The 19,781-nt window shown below is 52.3% G+C and overlaps 1 protein-coding gene across 5 annotated transcripts in view; it reads right to left on the reverse strand.

Annotated features, from left to right (window-relative positions):
* Nucleotides 1-7,882, reverse strand: part of TPM1 (tropomyosin 1) — a 41,383-nt gene extending 33,501 nt beyond the window's left edge. Inside the window, exons 1-3 of one of the 5 annotated variants that reach the window (XM_048519646.1) lie at nucleotides 7,556-7,876; nucleotides 6,126-6,251; nucleotides 5,805-5,930 (exon numbers count right to left, since the gene is read on the reverse strand). In XM_048519646.1, the coding sequence (XP_048375603.1) occupies nucleotides 5,805-5,930; nucleotides 6,126-6,251; nucleotides 7,556-7,669 (366 nt within the window). In that variant the 5' untranslated portion in view covers nucleotides 7,670-7,876. Of the gene's footprint in view, nucleotides 1-5,804; nucleotides 5,931-6,125; nucleotides 6,252-7,555 lie in introns of all 5 variants that reach the window. The other 4 variants (XM_048519642.1, XM_048519641.1, XM_048519639.1 and 1 more) reach the window with 4 other exon arrangements.
* Nucleotides 7,883-19,781: the final 11,899 nt, after the last annotated feature.

The raw sequence follows: 19,781 nt of genomic DNA on the forward strand, positions 1-19,781 counted from the left end.
TTGAGTCTCCTTACAGGAGAGAAAGGGGGGATATAAATCCAAGCTCTTCTTCTTCCTCTTCTTCGAAGAGGGTGTGACTGGCTAAAAGTTGCCCAGCAAACTTCTAAGGCAGAGAAAGGGTTGAAATCCACTTCTTTCAGATCCTAATCCCACCACTGACACCACATGGGCTGTAGGTTGCCTCATGTTCCGCTTGCAAACGTGCGGCAGGAACACAAAGGAAATGTTCAATGTGTCGTCGAAGGCTTTCACATCCGGAATCACCGAGGCGTTGTGGGGTTTCTGGGCTGCATGGCCGTGTTCCCGTAGCATTTTCTCCTGACGTTTCTCCTGCATCTGTGGCTGCTGCCAGGCGAAACGTCAGGAGAAAATGCTACTGGAACACGGCCATGCAGCCCGGAAACCCCACAACGCCCCAACAAGGAAATGTTCTGTGGAAGAAGAAGAAGAGGAGTTTGGATTTATATCCCCCCTTTCTCTCCTGCAGGAGACTCAAAGGGGCTGACAATCTCCTTGCCCTTCCCCCCTCACAACAAACACCCTGTGAGGTGGGTGGGGCTGAGAGAGCTCCGAGAAGCTGTGACTAGCCCAAGGTCACCCAGCTGGCGTGTGTGGGAGTGCCCAGGCTAATCTGAATTCCCCAGAGAAGCCTCCACAGCTCAGGCGGCAGAGCGGGGAATCAAACCCGGTTCCTCCAGATTAGATACACGAGCTCTTAACCTCCTACACCGCCTGGCCTCCGTGCCGCACAGGAAGAATGAATGAGCCGGCCTCATTTTAAAGGTACACGGAGGAACTCCTCCCAGAGCCAACTCTTCGTTGGGACCTACACTAAGGAAGACTGGGCTGAACCATTCTAGGCTGCTGCTAAAAATGGGCGGAGGGAGAAGATGTTTACGGGCAAGGCAAGGCCGCCACCTACTGCTCACAACATGCACTACAGTCCAACGCAGGGCATTCATGAAGATAGCCAGTAGGGTTGCCAAGTTACCCTCCCCACCCCTGGGCAGGGCGGCCAGTCCCAGGCTGCGTGAACATCAAGGTTTGCAGACGACTGTATTTAAAACTGCAGATGCCAGGGGGATTTCTTCCAGCTGTGACAACATGCTGACCCATTCGAGAATATCTCCAGCCGAGACAACCGCCCCGACTGCGACTTTTAAATGGGTTTAGGTGCGACACGGTCCATTAAGAGACACCGCCGTTGGAAGCCATCCCCAAAATCAAGCCCACAGACGGGAGGCACGCCCCAGCCAGCCCACAGGCAGGTGAGGATAAAATTCACAAGCAGACTTGCGAGATCCTGGAGTCGCTTCGATGGATGACAACATCAGTCTTTCGCACGTTTACCTGAGAATAAAACCTGTTCCATTCGACTAGTTTCGCCTCTGAGTAAACGTGTTTAGGAGCAAGCTGTCAGACTGCAGTCCTGTTCTCTATTGAACTCTGCAAAGCTCACTTCGGTGTTTCATTGCATTGGCTATAAGGCTGCAATCCTACATACAGTTAGGGCAGGGGTGGCGAACCTATGGCACAGGTGCCAGAGGTGGCACTCAGAGCCCTCTCTATGGGCACGCATGCACAGAGTTCGTCATGTGGGGGTATGGAAAATCCCCACCACCACCCACACACATATCTAAGCTGGCCTGGGCTTCTGAGCACAACATGTAGGTAACCCTGTTAAGTGCTGTTAAACCCCACTGATTTTCATGGGAAGAACTAAAGCACAATCCTTTACTTGGAAGTAAGCTCGGTTGCTGGCAATGGGGCTTGCTTCTAAACCCTCCTAGGGTTGTAATTCAGCCATTCAAAGCATTGCACGATTGCTTCAAAGCAAAGCCAACAACTATCACCAAGCTTACTCCCGAGTAACGCACGCCTTGGAGCCAACGTTTTTTTCTACACTAAAACCTCAGTATTCAGGTTAAATTGCCGTGTTGGCACTTTGTGATAAATAAGTGGGTTTTGGGTTGCAGTTTGGGCTGCGCTCGGCCTCGAAAAGGTTCACCATCACTGAGTTAGGGAGTCAGTTCGGGGAGCGGGGAGGGCAGCCTTGACAGCCTGTAGCAGCACGTGGGGGGGGGGGCACCCTCAATTCCCACACTTCTAGTGGCAGAAGCTTTCACGAATCACTGCCCCCTGACCAGACCCCAGGGCCTGCACCGCAGGGAGCGCCTTCCAGGCCTCGTACACTTCTGCCGAATAAATCTCTACGGTGCCACAAAGGCTGGGGTTTTGTTTATTTTGCTTTTTGCTAGGGACCAAGTCCAACGGAAGATGACAGGGCTTAATTCTCCCTGGCGCGTTTTTATCCTGCCCCTCCGTTCCTCCGTGGAGTTCAGGCCTATGTAGATGGTTTCCCCTCCCCCAAATGCATCTGTGTTCCCCCCCTCCCAAGGCAAAATGGCTGCTGCCCTGTGTGCAAAGCGGAGCACCTCCGGTCAAGGGCTGTCCTTGCCCACAACGGAAAAGAACACATGAAGCTGCCTTATAGCGAAAAAGACCCTCGGGTCCGTCCATGCCAGTATCGTCCACCCAGAGACGCCATGGCTAAGGTCTTTCAACTGGACCGGGGACATTCCGCTGCCAAACAAAAGCTCTGCCACTGAGCCGTGGGGCCTGCCCTATCAGACACGAGCCTGTGAAACTGACTTACAGTAAATCAAACCCTTGGTCCATCAGGGTGAGTATTGTCTACTCCAGGGGTCTGCAACCTGTGGCTCTCCAGATGTTCCTGGACAGCATGCTGGCAGGGGCTGATGGGAATTGTAGTCCGTGAACATCTGGAGAGCCACAGATTGCAGACTCTACTCTGATTGGCCACAGTCCGCCAGCCTCCCCGGCAGAGGTCTTTTGCATCCCCAGTTAATGGAACCAGCGGCCTCCTGCAAACTAAGCAAACGTACCCCAACCAGAGGTGGGATCCAGCCGGTTCTCACAGGTTCCCGAGAGTAGGTTACTAATTATTTGTGTGCGCCGAGAGGGGGTTACTGATTGGTGATTTTGCCACGTGATTTTTGCCGTAGTTACTTCCCTCCTCTCAGCAGTAGCGCGCAGAACTTGAAGCAGTCTAGCAGGAGGTGCACCGGCGTGCGTGGCAGCCTGCGCCTGCGTGCATTCGTTTCCCGCCCAAGGACCGGCGCAGCGGCTGCATCCTTGCCATAGCCCCGCCCAGGAATGCCCGGCCACGCCCCCGTCGTGTCCCGCCCAGCCCCATTGGCGCTACGCCACAGTTTGAATCCCACCCACCATGGGAACCTGATACTAAAATTTTTGGATCCCACCACTGACCCCAACCCCAACGGAAGGGCCTGTACCCCAGACTGGAGATAGTTTAGCGCAAAGAACACACCTGCACAGGAAAGGGTATCTGGGAAGACTCTGCTGCGAAAGGCCTAGGAGCGAACAGGATAAGGGCAGCCAGCTAAGCATTAATCATGAAAATAATTCCGCCCCATTTGAGTCAAACTGGTATCTCAGAGGAAGTGATTAGTGGCTGGATGAAGTTTGTCTTGGCCGTGACTAACGCCAGGCCGACTGGGGTGATTACCCAACGCCGACCTGCAAAGGTGAGCTCATTCCAGAGCTCTGCTCTACCTTCTCCCTCACAAGAGTCATCTGTCTGTCTCTCAAATATCGGTGTCAGCAAGTTGCTTCCTCTGGCTAATACAGACTTCAAGATTCACCCACCCGGGAGTTTCCTTCCTTCCACAACTACCCCCACCCCCCCTCAAAATTAAGGGCGTTTGAACAGGCAAGGAAGCACAGAATTCATGACGACGGCTCTTTGGGAAGGGAGCTACCAAAAGGTGCCCTACGTCCGCCCCCCCCCCCCCCCGCCCCGAGACTATCTGCAAATTAATTTCCCTGCTTCCTAAATGGAAAGCTACAGAAGAAAGGAAGGAAACTCTCTCTCTCTCTCTCTAACCCACCCGCCCGCCCGCCCTCCTGCTCCGGCCGCCTCTCCGAATCCAGTAGCATTTCGCCTTCATCTGAGGCAAGCGGTTTCCAAATAGTCTGCATTCTTTTCCTTATAAGGAATATCTCCCTGGGATCTATATGCGGTTCCTTTGAACAAGTTAAATAAACGCCTGGCAGGAATGCCGACTCCCTTCTATAGAAAGCCTCGTCCCCAGAAAAACACATCTGAACCACATTATGCGCAGCCGGCCTTAGACGGACAGGCGTTCCGTGGTTCTGGAGCTAAAATTAAGTCCAACAGATTCCTTTATCGACAGCAGAAATCTCTTCCCTTCCTCCCCCCCCCCCCATGTTATTCTCTTAAACCAACACAATGAACTCAGTTCAGGGGGGTGGGGGCGGATTTTGTCCTCCAGCTCAAGATGGAATCTCCCTTCCTAAATATTTTTGCTTAAATCTCGCACCCAAAACCAGCGGTCCTGGCTTGACCGCTCTCGCTAGAACCTCTTGCTGGATATATATATATAGGCACAGCTAAACGATGCCGTCCGTCTGGGAAAGACATCACTCCCCCTAATTGTTGGGAGAAGCCTGTACTCGGAAAGAATTTCTGTTGCACCGTAATGGATGTGTGGGGCTGAGAATGCTTGGGAGTTGCATGCATGGAACTATTTAATACTCGTCAGGGGCCGGACAGGTGGGTGGGACGAGAGACCGCACTATACCATATAAAGTACTGAGCTATATATAACCGTGTGCTTATTCTGTGGATCTCTGTCCCGCAGACTGCAAACCCAAGCAGGTATCATCTTCCGGGCCTCACTTTCAGACGGCATTTCCCTCGACTAGCAACTCGCCGGTCTTCGCTCCCTCCTGAACTCTTCGGAGCCTGAAGGAGATCCCGAAAGGATGGATCCTCGTCCACCTTTTGGGACCTCTGGTGGGCGCTCGCACGCGGCTCGGGAGACTCGGCTCCGCAGAGGAACGGAAGCAAGCCCGAGTTTGCGGGACAAAAGTTTTTAAATCCCCAAAGCAGGATGGGTCTTGCCTCGGTGGGAGAAAGGGCCATCAAGTTTGACCTGGTAGAACTTCCAAGGCAAGACGTTCAGAGTAGGGACCCTGGACTTCCTTTGCGTCCAGCCTTCGAAACACCAGCGTGGGCCGAACCTGTCTTAGCTTCTGACATCTGATAAGATCAGGATCTTCCAGGTCAGGCCAAGTTCAGCTGTAGGTGCCCATGATTGTCTTGCAAGAGATCTAGACCAGCCAGAATTCTGAACGCCATATAGGCCCTTTACGCCTTAAGAACATAAGAAAGAGCCTGCTGGATCAGACCAGAGTCCATCTAGTCCAGCACTCTGCTCCTCGCAGTGGCCCACCAGGTGCCTTTGGGAGCTCACCTGCAGGATGTGAAAGCAATGGCCTTAAGAACATAAGAATGAGCCTGCTGGATCAGACCAGAGTCCATCTAGTCCAGCACTCTGCTCCTCGCAGTGGCCCACCAGGTGCCTTTGGGAGCTCACCTGCAGGATGTGAAAGCAATGGCCTTCTGCGGCTGTTGCTCCTGAGCACCTGGTCTGCTAAGGCCTTTGCAATCTCAGATCAAGAAGGATCAAGGACCAAGCCTTGCCTATACAGTCAGCTCTAAGAGACTTCCCTCTTGTCCACGCTACACCTTGAGAGGGCAGAGCTACCCCAAATACAAAACTCCTCTCTCTTTGCTCTCTGGGGTTGGCAACAGCCCTGCTAGGAAACCAGTGGCCCCCTGTCCACCCCATGGGTGGGGCGCAGGGCCACAGAGGTTGTGTGGATAGTTGGCAGAAAGAAGGCAAGCGTGTGTGTGCGTGCGGACGCAGGGGACGGTGGCAGGGGCCCTTACTTACGTCCGTGGCCTTTTTCTCCGCCAACTCCAGCTTTTCCTGGGCATCTTTCAGGGATTCTGAGTATTTGTCCAGCTCATCCTCAGTGCTCTTGAGCTTCTTTTGCAGAGACACCAGCTCATCCTCCAGCTGGCCCCGTGGAAGGAGTGGTGGCGGGGGGGGGGGAATGGAAGTGGTGGCGGCGGGGGGGACGTGGAAGGGGGTGCGGCAGGCAACCACGAGATGGTGCAGAGCAGAGGTGAGGGTGCAGAAAGACAGACGACGACAGAGAGAGAGAGAGAGAGAGAAAAAGAGAGAGAAGTTAGCGTCCTCTTGGAACGATACCTTGGTGGCCTTCTCGTCGGCCGCGAGCAGGCTTTCCTCAGAGGTATGCTGCTCTTCCAAAACCCGGTCCCTCTCATCCTCCGCGACCCGCAGCTGCTTTTCCAGCTGCGCTATTTCGTCCTCCAACTAGCCACGCAGGAGGCAAGAAGGGGAAGGAAACAACAGGTTGTAGCGGGCTTCCGAGTAGGCCTTTCACTCTCACACAGACACACACACACACACACACCCGTCAAATCCCTCCAGCCCCACTTTGGTGACAATATTGGCCAGACATTCTGGACCAGGGGCCTGCAACCTGCGGCTCTCCAGATGTTCCTGGACTACAAGTCCCATCAGCCCCTGCCAGCATGGCCAATGGGCTGGCAGGGACTGGTGGGATTTGTAGTCCACGAACATCCGGAGAGCCGCAGGTTGCAGGCCCCTGTTAAATCTGGACGCAGGGTACAGAAGGCAGGCACGAAACCGGCAAAAGAAGACAACCGGAGGCTCTCAGGAGCTGTGGGCGCAGCCGGATCCACAAGTCAGCACTCGGGTTTGAACTCGCCGGCCCTCCCTCACCTAGTCAGAGTGAGTCACGGCTGGGTTCATTTCAGCGAAGAAACCCGCTGGAAAGAGGGATTTGCCTCCAAGTTTGGCGTCCTCGTTTTTTTTCCACGGTGACTTTGCGGAGACTAACTTTTATTATATGCCATTAAAGGTTTTGTATTTGTATTTGTATTTGACTAACTTTTAGCCGGCTCGGACTTGGAGCCAAGACCTCGCCCCGCCGCAGGGGAAAGTGTCGGGGGGGGGGGCTTTGCCCCTGTGCAAATGCTCGCGGGGGGGGGGGGTGGCAGGGCTGCTCCGCGTGATCCTCCGCACCGGTTTGGCTCCGGGTGGGCTGATGTCCGAGTCAAATAGGCTGGGGAGGGGGCCCCCCCCGTGGAGGAAAATGCTGGCTCGCTTCATTCCAGGTCCCCTGAGCGTCTCTTCGGTGCTGGCCTCGGCCCTGCTGCCTGTTCCCCCCCCCCCCCAGGTTTTCACAACCCCTAAGAAACGTTTGCCTTCCAACGGCAGCACACACACACACACACACACACCCCGGGCCACCTCCAGAATGACTCAGGCAAACTGTGCCCCTCGACCCCCCCCCCCCTTCCCCCTCCCCCCAGCTTCTCCAGGGCGAACCGAGAGAGTCCCGGACGGCGTCCGACGCCACGGAGTGTCCAGTGGGCTCCAGACGCCCAGCCGCGGGCCGGAGAGGGGCTGAAGCGGCCGCGACACGAGCCAGAGGGTCCGCTCGGGGGGTCAGCCCCGCCGAGCGCAGGCGGGCTTCCTCGCGAGTAAGCAGATCCCCCCCGGAGCAGCCTGGCGCGGAGGAAGGGGGCGCTCCCGGGGCCCGCGGGCGAGGGGCGCGGGGGGCTCCTGGTGGCGGGGGGGGGGGGTCGCACCTGCTTGCTGCGGTCCTCGGCCGCCTTCTTGTCGGACTCGGCCTGCTCGGCCCGGTCCAGGGCGTTCTCCTTGTCCAGCTTGAGCATCTGCATCTTCTTCTTGATGGCGTCCATGGCGGCGGCGGAGGGAGCCCGGACGGGGCGCGCAGGCTAGGCGGGCGGGCGGGCGGGCGGAGGGGCTCTGCCTGGCTGGCTGGCTTCCCTGTGGGCGCTGCGCGGGTGCGGAGTGCGAGCGGGGCGAGGCGGCAGATATGTAGCGGGCCCGGGGGCTGCGTGCATTCCTCAAGACGGCCAATACTTTTTTGGGCACCGGCGCGCTCCTGCCCCCGCCCCCCGACGGCGCCTTGCCCCGCCCCCCCTCGCCTCTGCCCGGACAGCTGCCGCCGCCGCCCCGCCCAGCCCCGCCCCGCCGGGGACCGTCCAGGCAGGGCGCGCCCCGGGAGCCAGGCGCCCCAAGCACCGCGCGCGCGGCCGCCCCTTCCTGGCGCGCCCCGGAGAGTTTGCACAGATCTGGCGGCGGCCGCAGCAGCCAGCCAGCGGGTCCTCGCCCTACAGCCCCCAGGGGACGCTGGAGGAACAACTGGAAAAGGCCAAGAGGATGATGATGATGATGATGATGATGATGATGATGATGATGATGATGATGATGATGATGGTGATGATGATGATGGTGGTGGTGGTGGTGGTGGTGGTGGTAGATTTCACAGCTGCCAGATCTTTAGCTGGTTGTTGGCCTTCATTACAATCCGAGCCTCACTCAGAGGCCTAGGAAATGGCAACCTCTCAGCGCAGTATTCGTGCAGATCTATTATTATTATTATTATTTTATTATTATTATTTTATTATTATTATTATTAAACACTTATACACAGCAAACAAGATCAATACGCTGGATTTTGTATTACGTCACACGTCGGACACTTCCCAAGCATCTAGGACTGTGTGATGTATCGACGAATAATGCGTGATGTATCGACGAATTGTTGTTGTTGTTGTTGTTGTTGTTGTAGATCTTTAGCTGGTTGTTGCCCTTCATTACAATCCGAGCCTCACCCAGAGGCCTAGGAAGTTGTAATGTATCGGGCGTAGTATTCGTGCGGATCCCAGCAGGGCTGTCTTCTGAATTTGACAGATGTTAATTTTGTCAATTCGAAGTTGTTTCAAGCGCTGCCCTAGTGTTTTCGGGATGGCGCTAGGGCAGCACTTGAAATTATCATCATCATCATCATCATCATCATCATCATCATCATCATCATCATCATCATCATCATCATCAGTATTAGTAGCATTATTATTAGTATTAGTATTAGTATTATTATTTAAATTTAATAGACCGCCCACCCCCCAAAGGGCTCTTCCGCAAGACGCCGAGGCCCCTTCCGCGCATGCAAAATAATGCACTTTCACTCCGCTTTCACAACTGTCTGAAATGTTGCTATTCCTCACAGCTGCAAAGTGCATTGATTTTGCTATTCCGCACAGCACTGATTTTGCTACTCCGCACAGCTGCAAAGTGCATTGGAAGTGGATTGAAAGTGCATTATTCCGCATGTGCGGAAGGGGCCTTAGAAAGCTGCATCTGTGGCGGCACACTCCCCCGCTCCAGCACGCTTGTAAAAGTTCTCTTAAATACGCATAATATAACCCCCTAAGAAAGCCAACAACCGGCTCTCACCGTTAGCGCTCGATCACAGCATTTCCTATCACAATTCACACTGAACAGCAATTAAAATGTACAGCATATCAAAAGTGCAACTCCAGATTTGCGACTCTTTCGGTTTCGCCAATATAAGGAAACCGCGTGCCAATAATATCCCGGGACATACATCCCAGCTGGCACCAGCTCAAAGGATCCCGAGACGATTTCTCTCCCGCCTTTCAACCCAAGGAATTCATTACGTTAAAAGAAACGTGCCAAAAGCAACTGAAGAACCGCTGCCAGTTGGAGACATTCAAAGAAGAGGAACGTCAATCACAACTGGGCTGTTTCTTCTACCCAAAAAGGGACACTTCGGTTTCTTTGCACATCCCCAACTAAAACTGTATCCCACAACAGTGTGCTCCAACGATTAAAACTGGCCATTCCTGAAGCAAATGATGTTAGTTGATTAATCAGCTAATTCTATGCGGGGCGGGGGGGTGTCAGCAATGCCCCCATCCAAACTTCCCCTCTGCCGCAGAGAGTCTGGCTTTAGGCAAGCCGGGCCCACAATCCTTTTCCTGCCCTCCTCACAACACCTGCAGTTATATTGCCCTTCCTCACAGGGTCGTCTGAGAAGCACTCCGGACACAGGAACTGGAATAAAAATGCTGATAAACATGACAGCCCTGTCTTTAAACACAAAGACGTGTTTCCGGGGGAGGGGGGGTTCTCTTGCCCACCCTTTCGACAGCCCCGTAAAGAGGTTCTCTTTATCGCTTGATTACATGTAGGCAGAGGTGGGATCCAGCAGGTTCTCACAGGTTCCCGAGAGTAGGTTACTAATGATTTGTGTGTGCCAAGAGGGGGTTTCTAATTGGTGATTTTGCCACGTGATTTTTGCCTTAGTTGCGCCCCTCCTCTCAGCAGTAGCGCGCAGAACTTGAAGCAATCTAGCAGGAGGTGCACCGGCGTGCGTGGCAGCCTGCGCCTGCGTGCATTAGTTTCCCGCCCAAGGACCACAACCTTGCCACAACCCCGCCCAGGAATGCCCCGCCCCCAGAATGCCCGGCCACGCCCCCGTCATGCCCCGCCCAGCCCCATTGGCACTACGCCACAGTTTGATTCCCACCACCATGGGAACCTGTTACTAAAATTTTTGGATCCCACCACTGCATGTAGGCCGCTGGGACTCCTGGAGCGGTTGAGAGTCTAGTGGGGGCAGGATTTGAGCTGGGGACAGCACCCAGCTAGAGCTCAAAGGCTTTGCTGCAGAGGGTGGGGTCCCCTTCCGGATTTTTGTAGGGATGAGTACATCCTCAGGGATGGATTCGATGGGCCTTGCAGTTGAGAAAGCCTGCTTCGGACAGCATCGCGCTTTACAGAGCTCCACCAGCTCCACATGACTCAGCCAAGTGATTGTTTGGGGGTGGGAAATGTTTAACCCCTCCCTCCCTCCCTCCCTCCCTCTCCCTCTCTCTCTCTCACACACACGCACACACACACACAGCAATGCCTGGTCTAAGCAGTCTGATCTTGAATTCCTTGCAATATCACAAGGGATGCTGGTTACAACTCACACTCCAGAATCTCCCCGTCTCATTCTTCGTGAAATCCCAGGAAGTCCGGGGTGCGGGGGGTGGGGGGGGGCACGTTCAGCTGCTCCAGCACAGTGGGGCAAAGGGGAGGAATGTCTTGAGCAGCTAGAACGTTTGCAGACCCCCCTCCCCACCCTTTGGCAGGGTTGAAAGCCCCAGAATTTTCAAAATCAACACAGATGTGAGATCCGCTCCCGGGAGCTTTTTTCTAATTCTGCTCTTTGCCTAGTCAAGGGAGGGCAGATTTTTTGGAACTGCAGCCCGGCTGGATCAGATTCTCACATGTCATTACATTTCTAATAGGAACAACACATGTGGGACCCAAATGGGGGATGACGTCCACAAAGGCAGGGATTAGGTTTGGACCATCTAAAACTGGGGGGGTATAAAAATATTTAAGCGGCGAGTCGCACAACAAGAGCTCTCGGCCTGCACTTCCACACTGACAAAATGGTTGACGTTTTTGCTTAATTTTACTTCCATATTAACCCATTTGTCTTAGCCCCTGAGTGGTACAGACTGTTGTCACTATTTACCGTATTAAAAATGTACATCACATTAAATTGAGAGCCAGCAAGTTGTAGCGGTTAGGAGAGGTGGACTCTAATCTGGAGAACTGGGTTTGATTCCCTGCTCCTGCACATGAAGCCTGCAGGGGTGACCTTTGGCTAATCCAGGGGTCTGCAACCTTTGGCTCTCCAGATGTTCCTGGACTACAATTCCCATCAGTCACTGATAGCATGGCCAATTGACTTTCTCCCTACAGGGGAGAAAGGCAGGATAGAAATCCAAACTTCTCCTCCCCTATACTGCCTCGTCTGTCTGTCCGTCATTGTTCATCCTCAACTGGCCTCCTCCCCTGGCCCTCCTCCTCCTCCCTCCCTCCCTTCCTTTTCCCTTCCTTTTCCTTTTTCCCTTCCCTCCTCCTCCTCCCCTCCTTTTCCCCTTCCTTCCTCCCCTCCCTCCTCCCTCCCCCCCTCCCCTCCCTCCTCTCCTTCTCCCTTCCTTTTTCCTTTTTCCTCTTTTCCTTTTCTTCCTCCCTCCCTCCCCCTCCTTCCCTCCCTCCTCCCCTCCCTCCCCTCCTTCCCTCCTTCTTTCCTTCCTTCCTTCCTTCCTTCCTTCCTTCCTTCCTTCCTTCCTTCCCTTCTTCCTTCCTTCCTTCCTTCCTTCCTTCCTTCCTCCCTCCCTCCCTCCCTCCCTCCCTCCCTCCCTCCCTCCTTCCTTCCTTCCTCCTTCCTCCTTCCTTCCTTCCTTCCTTCCTTCCCTCCTTCCCTCCTTCCTTCCCTCCCCCTTCCTTCCTTCCCTCCTTCCCTCCTTCCTTCCCTCCCTCCCTCCCTCCCTTCCCTCCTCCCTTCCCTCCCTCCTTCCTTCCTTCCTTCCCTCCTTCCTTCCCTCCCTCCCTTCCCTCCTTCCCTCCCTCCCTCCTCCCTTCCCTCCCTCCCCTCCTTCCCTCCCTCCCTCCCTCCCCTCCCTCCCCTCCCTCCCTCCCTCCCCTCCCTCCTCCCTCCCCCCCTCCCTTCCTTCCTTCCTTCCCTCCTTCCTTCCTTCCTTCCTTCCTTCCTTCCTTCCTTCCTTCCTTCCTTCCTTCCTTCCTTCCTTCCTTCCTTCCTTCCTTCCTTCCTCCTCTTGTCATGGTTCCAGGCAGCTTGCAATAACAGTTTTAAAACAAAATCCGTTAAAACCAACAATAAAACAGTGAGCCAGAAATTTGTTAGCCCCTCTTGCTTCTTGGTAGATGCTATTTAAACCCCACGAAAACCCTGGAGAAAAAGAGAGCCCTTGCAGCACCTCCTGAAGATCTCCGAGGATGAGGTGGGGGGCCCACATCCTGAGCCATGCTGGAAAAGGCCCTGGCTCCGCTGGATGCCAATCGGGCCACCCTAAGTGGTGGGACAGCCAACAGATGGCTACCTGATGACCACAGTTAGCACACATGGATACAGGGAAGGAGACATCTGCAAGGAGATGCCAACTCTGTCTACCTCAGTGGGAAATAAAAAGTGCTGGATTTTTAGGGGGTGGGCGGAGTCCGATCCAGTGGATCCCTGCCTCAGAGCAAGTTGCAAGCCTTGGGGCAAAAGAGTCGCTGTAAGCGGAGGGGGGATCCAGCAGGTTCCCTACCTAGTTCCCTAGGAGTGAGGCTACTACTCATTTGTGTGTGTCGTAAGAGGGGGTTACTAACTGGGTCCGCTTTTCCGTTAGAAATCCCATTAGGTCCAAAAATCATGAAGTCCTGTTGTTTCCTATTCCTGGCTGGTTAGCGAAGGTAGAAAACGGGATCATTCTCCCTGTTGGGCTGTTTTTAAAAACATGTTTCAGAAATAGGGTAAAGTTCCTTGTTTAAGGAAAGTCTCCTTCTTTTGATTTCTAGAAACAAAATTAAGTATTTGAAAGTATTAAGTATTTGACAGGCAGTCAATTGAGGAGAAGTGAAGTTGTTCTTGTTGGTAGCAGACGACAGGGACTTTGCTAAAATGAGTTTAAATTATGGACAGAAAGATACCATTGGAAATTAGGAATTTTTTTTTACAGTAAGAGTTTTTTACAGTAACAGAGAAATTATTAATGCCCCGCTCTCGAATGCTCCGCCACGCCCTCGAATGCCCATGTTTGCCCAGCCCTACTATGCTAATACCACTGTTTGAATCCCATCACCATGGGAACCTGTTACTAAAATTTTTGGATCCCACCACTGCCTGTAAGGCCAAGTGCTGTTTACTGCACACACCCAAACCCACGACAACCCTACAGTTGAACAGTAAATGCATCTCTCGTTTACGCTGCTGCACAGTGACCTCGGTTTCAATGCATTTGCGAAAGCACCACACTTTCTGTCCTTGTCCTGCGTTAGGTCAGCTACTTCAACCCCTTGCCAAAAACTAGAACTTCCATGGCCAGGGTATCTGCTACGCCACCAATAAAGATTTGATTTTGAAATGCACACTGTGTGGTTCAAGCAGCAACTCCCTGGGTTAAAAAGGAAACAAAGGCTCATTCCGCACATGCAGAATAATGTACTTTCACACTGCTTTCAATGCTCTTTGAAGCTGGGCGGAATGGCAAAATCCACTTGCAAACAGTTGTGAAAGTGGTTTGAAAATGCATTATTTTGCGTGTGCGGAAGGGGCCAAAGTGCCGGGAGTGATCGTGATGGCCAGATTACCTGGCAAGAGCCTCTGGGAGAAAGGGAACTTCTCGCAACATTAAACAGCCCTGTGTTTGGTTATTTGCTAAGTGCAAACGGGACACACCTCCTTGCCGGTTTCCTCTTCACAGAGAGGATGTTAGATGTGGTCTAGGAGCCCCAGGCAGGAGAAGGAATGAAGGGCCCAGCCAGGTGCGCAATCCTCCTTTTACCTGCCTGCTAAGAAAACAGAATTGCGCCAGCCTTCGTGTTTTATTCCGGCAGTTCAACCTCTGAATAGTTTTCCTGTTTGCATCGAGGGAATCCGAATTCCCGGGGTGCTGGATCCGAAAGCAATTTAACTTGCTCGTCTTGTACCAGCCAAGGAAAGACATGTGTGGGCAAGCATTTTCAGCCTTCGGAGTTGTTGCTGTTGAAACTGCTCTCGAGGAAGCAATTCACTCAAGGGAGCACATACAAGATCCCTCCCCCCCTTCTTTGGACACCATGACGGCAGACACACAGGCAACAGGCCCGCAGGGGGGTTGTGACTTAGCGTTTCCTGGCGTTTGTGGTCCACAGGGAATTCTGAACTTCTATTGCAGCGATGGCGAACCTTTTCGAGACCGAGTGCCCAAACTGCAACCCAAAACCCACTTATTTATGGCAAAGTGCCAACACGGCAATTTTACCTGAATACTGAGGTTTCAGTTTAGAAAAAAACCATTGGCTCCAAGGCGTGCGTTACTCAGGAGTAACCTTGGTGGTAGTCAGTGGCTTTGCTTTGAAGCAACCATGCAACTCTTCCAATGGATGAATCATGACCCTAGGAGGGTTTACTCAGAAACAAGCCCCATTGCCAGCAACTGTGTTTACTCCCAGGTAAAGGATCACACTTTAGTTCTTCCCATGAAAATCAGTGGGGTTTAACAGCATTTAACTGGGTTACCTACACTGCTTCCCCAAAACTAGGTGTTAGGTTTAATGCTAATAATGGAGCCCAGGCTAGCCTAGATGGGGGGGGCACTCTGTTTGCGTGTGCCCACAGAGAGGGCTCTGAGTGCCACCTCTGGCACCCGTGCCAAAAGTTCGCCACCACTGTTCTATTGTATTTGAGAGCCCCCCACCCCCACCCCATGGGCTGCCTGCACAGACTTGTTAACAGTGGGGTGGGGGGTGGGAACAGGAGAATGTCTCTTTTATGCCAGAGTCTAGCCAAGGAATGTTTCTGCTTCAACTATCAGTGGGTCTTTAGGATGTCATAAGGTTCCCTTTTGTTTTGGCTGCAGGAAGATCCCGCTGGCGTCTGGATTCCAAGGTACATGAGGATTTTTTCCAAATAATTTTTTTCCCCAAATAAAACACATATCCAGTGACACCTTACACACTAGCATCTTTTATCACAGCCTGAGTCCGAGCAGACTTCTTTAGGTTTTTCTACCCTTTCGCAGCTGAGTAACCCTGCGGCATGGCCCGTTGGCCTCAGATTCTGCACCGGGCTACATTTTCCCTAAATACGCCTCTGCAACTTCCACAGGCTGCGTTGCATTTTTTGAAGTCAGAGGAAGAATACGGTTGTTCTTAAAGACCCGAGCAGGAAAGGCTCAAGTGTAGCTTGGCTCTGTGTGTGTGTGTGTGTGTGTGTGTGTGTGTGTGTGAGAGAGAGAGAGAGAGAGAGAGAGAGAGAGAGAGAGAGGCCCTCACCTTTCCCCTGTTGGATAACTACTTTCTGTGCCGCTTATGGAATAACAGCCTGATAGTGGCAGGGAGGGGCCCGGTTACGCCAGTTTTGAGCAAACTGTTTTTCAACTGAGTAAGCATCTGTGGAGGATGGCTAAAAGGAGTTCACGCACGGCTGCGATTCAACCATGACGTCTGATCGTTATCAGCTGTCGAAAAAGGCAGTTTCAAGTAGATCCCAACGTATGGTTAGAGATATTGGCAACTAATAAGTCCGTGGAATTAGAACAGCAAATATTTTGCTGTCATGTAGCATCAGGACTTTGTTTCCAGGAACTGCATCGCTCAGGGCTCAACCTCCAAAATCACACTGGCTAAGGCAATTTTAGGATTGGGCCTCCTCCTCCTCCGGTGGGGGCTGGGGTAAGGTTGCCAGACCCAGGCTGGGAAACTTCTGAATATTTGGGGACAGACTCTGAGGAGCACAGGGACATCCGTGGGGTACAATACTGTAGCGTCCACCCTCCAGGGTGCTAGCGTGGTATAGTAGTTAAGAGCAGGCGAACTCTAATCTGGAGAACTGGGTTTGATTCCTTGCTCTGCCACTTGAGCTGTGGAGGCTTATCTAAGGAACTAGATTAGCTTGTGCACTCCCAACACACGCCAGCTGGGTGACCTTTTGGGCGAAATACAGCACAGTTTTTCGGAGCTCTTTGTCTCCCACCCTCACAGGGTGTTTGTTGTGGGGGGGAGGGAAAGGAGATTGTCAGCCCCTTTGAGTCTCCTTACAGGAGAGAAAGGGGGATAGTCGCTAATGGCTGCCTCCGCTGTCATCTCCGCTCCTTGGCTCGCCATCTCCACTTCTCTCCTAACCTGTTAGGGGACTGCGAACAAGCTGATGTGCTTTCTTCCCTTCCCTCTGTACAAAAATTCTTTCACCTTTTCTCTTTTCAAAGCCAACCACAGTGGACAACTGGACCTCTCATGACTCTGGACTGCTTTTCAATACTCCACCCCTCTTCTTCCATCGCCTCCTGCACTTCCTATTTGCTGCAGACTTCCTTGTTTCTTTCACACAATCACCCCTTCTTTACCGGGCCTTTAGCCTACCGTGCTCCTTTTTAGAATCTGTGCCACCGTCGATGCCAGACAGTCACTCTCTGAATTAGGGCTTGGAGCTCTTGCAGAATTAAAACCATACAGAGACCAGTTCTCCTGGAGGGTGGACTTCATGGCAACGTATTCTGCTGAGGTCTCTTGCTCTCCCAACTCCACCCTCCCCCTTCATGACCCCCACATCTCCGAAATTTCCCCCTGCAGAGTTGGCAACCTGAGTTCGACAAGGATCCCCACAGCCCTACAATATAATATTTAGGAAAAAAGAGAGGCTGGATTTCTCCAGTGCTGCACGAATGGAAGACAAAAGCGTGTCTCGAGCTCTGGCAGGCAAATTGGCCAGGGTGGGATCGCCCATCGCCCGGGGCCTGCCTCCCCGAGAGCAATGCTCTGGCCACTGTTGGAGACTACAGAGTGCTGGACAAGGGGAACATTTTATCTGATCCAGCACACGGCAGTTCAATTTATGTGCTATATGTGGCAGGACTTGAAATAGATCTCGGGGTCTGGTTTCTCCTCCTCCTCACTCTCCACTGCGGCCTCCTCGACGGGTGTTTGAATCAGGGCTGAATGCAGCGGCCGAAAGTGCAATGGACATTCTTGTGTATATTTACTTGAACGCAGACGAATGCACCTCTATTTACCACTGAGAAGGAGGGTGGGGGCAGGTGTACCAACAGATGTGTGTGCGCTACAAGATGCACACCCATACACACGCGCACACAGAGCCTGGTGCTTCAGGACTATATCATGCTGTATTTGCTCCTCCCATGAGTCAAGCTGTCATTCAGAAAGGGCCCTCCTTGCTCCTTGCTAGGTTCTTAAGGGTGAGAGTATTTATAGTGCCGCGCTCTGCACCTGCCCGGGGTTTGTAACTTTAGAGTCCGGGCTCAGATACCACACCAAATGTTGGGGGCTGGAGGCCGTGAGCTCATGACTTGAAATATCTCTGAGGAGGAGGAGAAACCTTCATGAGAAGTTCCTTAATTCAAAAAAGGCAGGAGTGTGTGTGTTTGTGTGTATACAGGCGCTGCCACAAGAGAACCTAGGGACTAGCAGGCAAGCCTCAACCTGTGGGTCGCGACCCCTTTGGGGGTTGAACGACCCTTTCACAGGGGTCGCCGAAGACCATCGGAAAACACATACCGTATATACCGGGCGATAAGACGCACTCACGAGCAAGGCACTAATCTCCCACTTTTCCAGTTAAAATATAGAGTTTGGGATATACTCTGTTACATAAGAGTACCCCGGCGATAAGACTTCCACTCCCACGCTTTGTGCATAGATGATTTCCTGTGGTTCAAAAAAAGTAGTCTTATACTTGCCAGTACATCCAGTATTTCCAATGGTCTTAGGAACCGAGACACAAATAATTTTATGGTCGGGGTCACCACAACATGAGGAACTGTATTAAAGGGTCGCGGCATTAGGGAAGGTTGAGAACCACTGGACTTAGACCTTTCTAGTTGAGTTTAGGTCTCAGAGAACTTGCATCTATCCAGGATAAAGCAGGGACTCCACTTCATCAGCCCCTGCCAGCATGGCCAACTGGCAGGCTGGATTTGGAATTGTAGTCCAGCCTAACATCTGAGTGCTGCAAAGGTTCACCACCACTGCACTAGGTATTGGGCCCTCAATCACTTCTCTTTCACCCAGTGCTTGCTCTCAAAAAATCACCTTTGCTAGTTCTCCATAATGCCACAGGCGCCTGCCTGGTGGCTGTTCTCTTATTTGTCAATATTTCTCTTGAAATCTTGAAAAATAATCAATAAGTCCAGAATTGGCTCTGCTGTAATAAAAAACTGTGGTGTTTCTGAAGAATGATGGTTACGTATTTAAGTTACTGGCTCTGACCCCGGAAAGGCTTTCGTGTTTTATTCTGTTCGTATATTTCAAATTCCAGTATATTTTCCCCTGCCCTTCCTCCCAGCATTCAACATGGTCAAGAGGAGTTGCCATATACCCACTGAAGGCGGGAGAACTCTATGGTAAAGTCACAGAGTTTCCCAGCAATTCCTAGAGTGGACTGCTGTCACTTTCTAGCTTCCCTGGAAATCACATCGCACCATCACCCCATCTTCCCACCCAACCTGGCAACCTTAGAGCTTGTAGTTTAACTCCTGTCCCCATTTTATCCTCACAACGATATTGCGATAGACTTCCTTTCTCAAGTATGTAACCCCTATGCTCAGAATGGGTTGACCCAGTAAGGGGTGGAGACTCAAAGCAGCAAGAGGCTGCAGACCTCATGTAGTTTGAGGAGACAAGGCTACCAGACTCCTCGACCTTGGTTTCCAGGTTCGGAAAGGAGTCAGAGGAGTGCTTTGATTACCTCCAGGATGCCATGGACTACAATTCCCATCAGCCCCCTGCCAGTGCATGGCCTGCTAATTGTAGTCCATAACATCTGGAGTGCTAAAGGTTCGGCCATCACTGGTGTAAGCCCCTTGCACACTCTAGTGTCTCGTGTGCTTGTGATTACTTTGTGATTATTGTGATTACAAGATGGGCACATCCTAATTGCTGCAAGGGGGGAAAACATGTAAAATAACATTCAGCCACAAGCAGAAGGCAAAAAAAAAATCTCAAATGAAGCCCCTCTGTTGGGTAGGGGCCAAACAAAGATTATAGGTGGACGTGTAACCCCCATGCTCAGAATGGGTTGACCCAGAAAGGGGTGGAGACTCAAAGCAGCAAAAGAGGGCTGCAGAGCTCCATGTAGTTTGGAGGAGACGCAGGCTACCAGACTCCTGACCTTGATTGGTATATAGTTTCTCCTTAACACCTTGTTAAGGTAACTGCAATGTTGTTGGGAATTAGTGCTGGCAGTTGTTTGTTTTGCTATGCTGTAAAATGTTGGAGCTTTATTGTTCTTCAGGGTTTCTGCTCTGTGTGGTTGTAGCTGTAAGTGAGAGTTCCCTCCTGGAACCTTCATCATGTTGAATCCCGTTCACCAAGCTTCTCCTTTGAGTCTCTAGGAGCCAAACTCCACTCTGCAAAGCAAGAATTGACTTTGGCAAAATATCAGTAGGACTGTAACTAGAAGGGACTTTGAAAATGCAACCT

Source organism: Sphaerodactylus townsendi, linkage group LG17, assembly GCF_021028975.2.
Source record: "Sphaerodactylus townsendi isolate TG3544 linkage group LG17, MPM_Stown_v2.3, whole genome shotgun sequence".
Classification (NCBI taxonomy): Eukaryota; Metazoa; Chordata; class Lepidosauria; order Squamata; family Sphaerodactylidae; genus Sphaerodactylus; species Sphaerodactylus townsendi.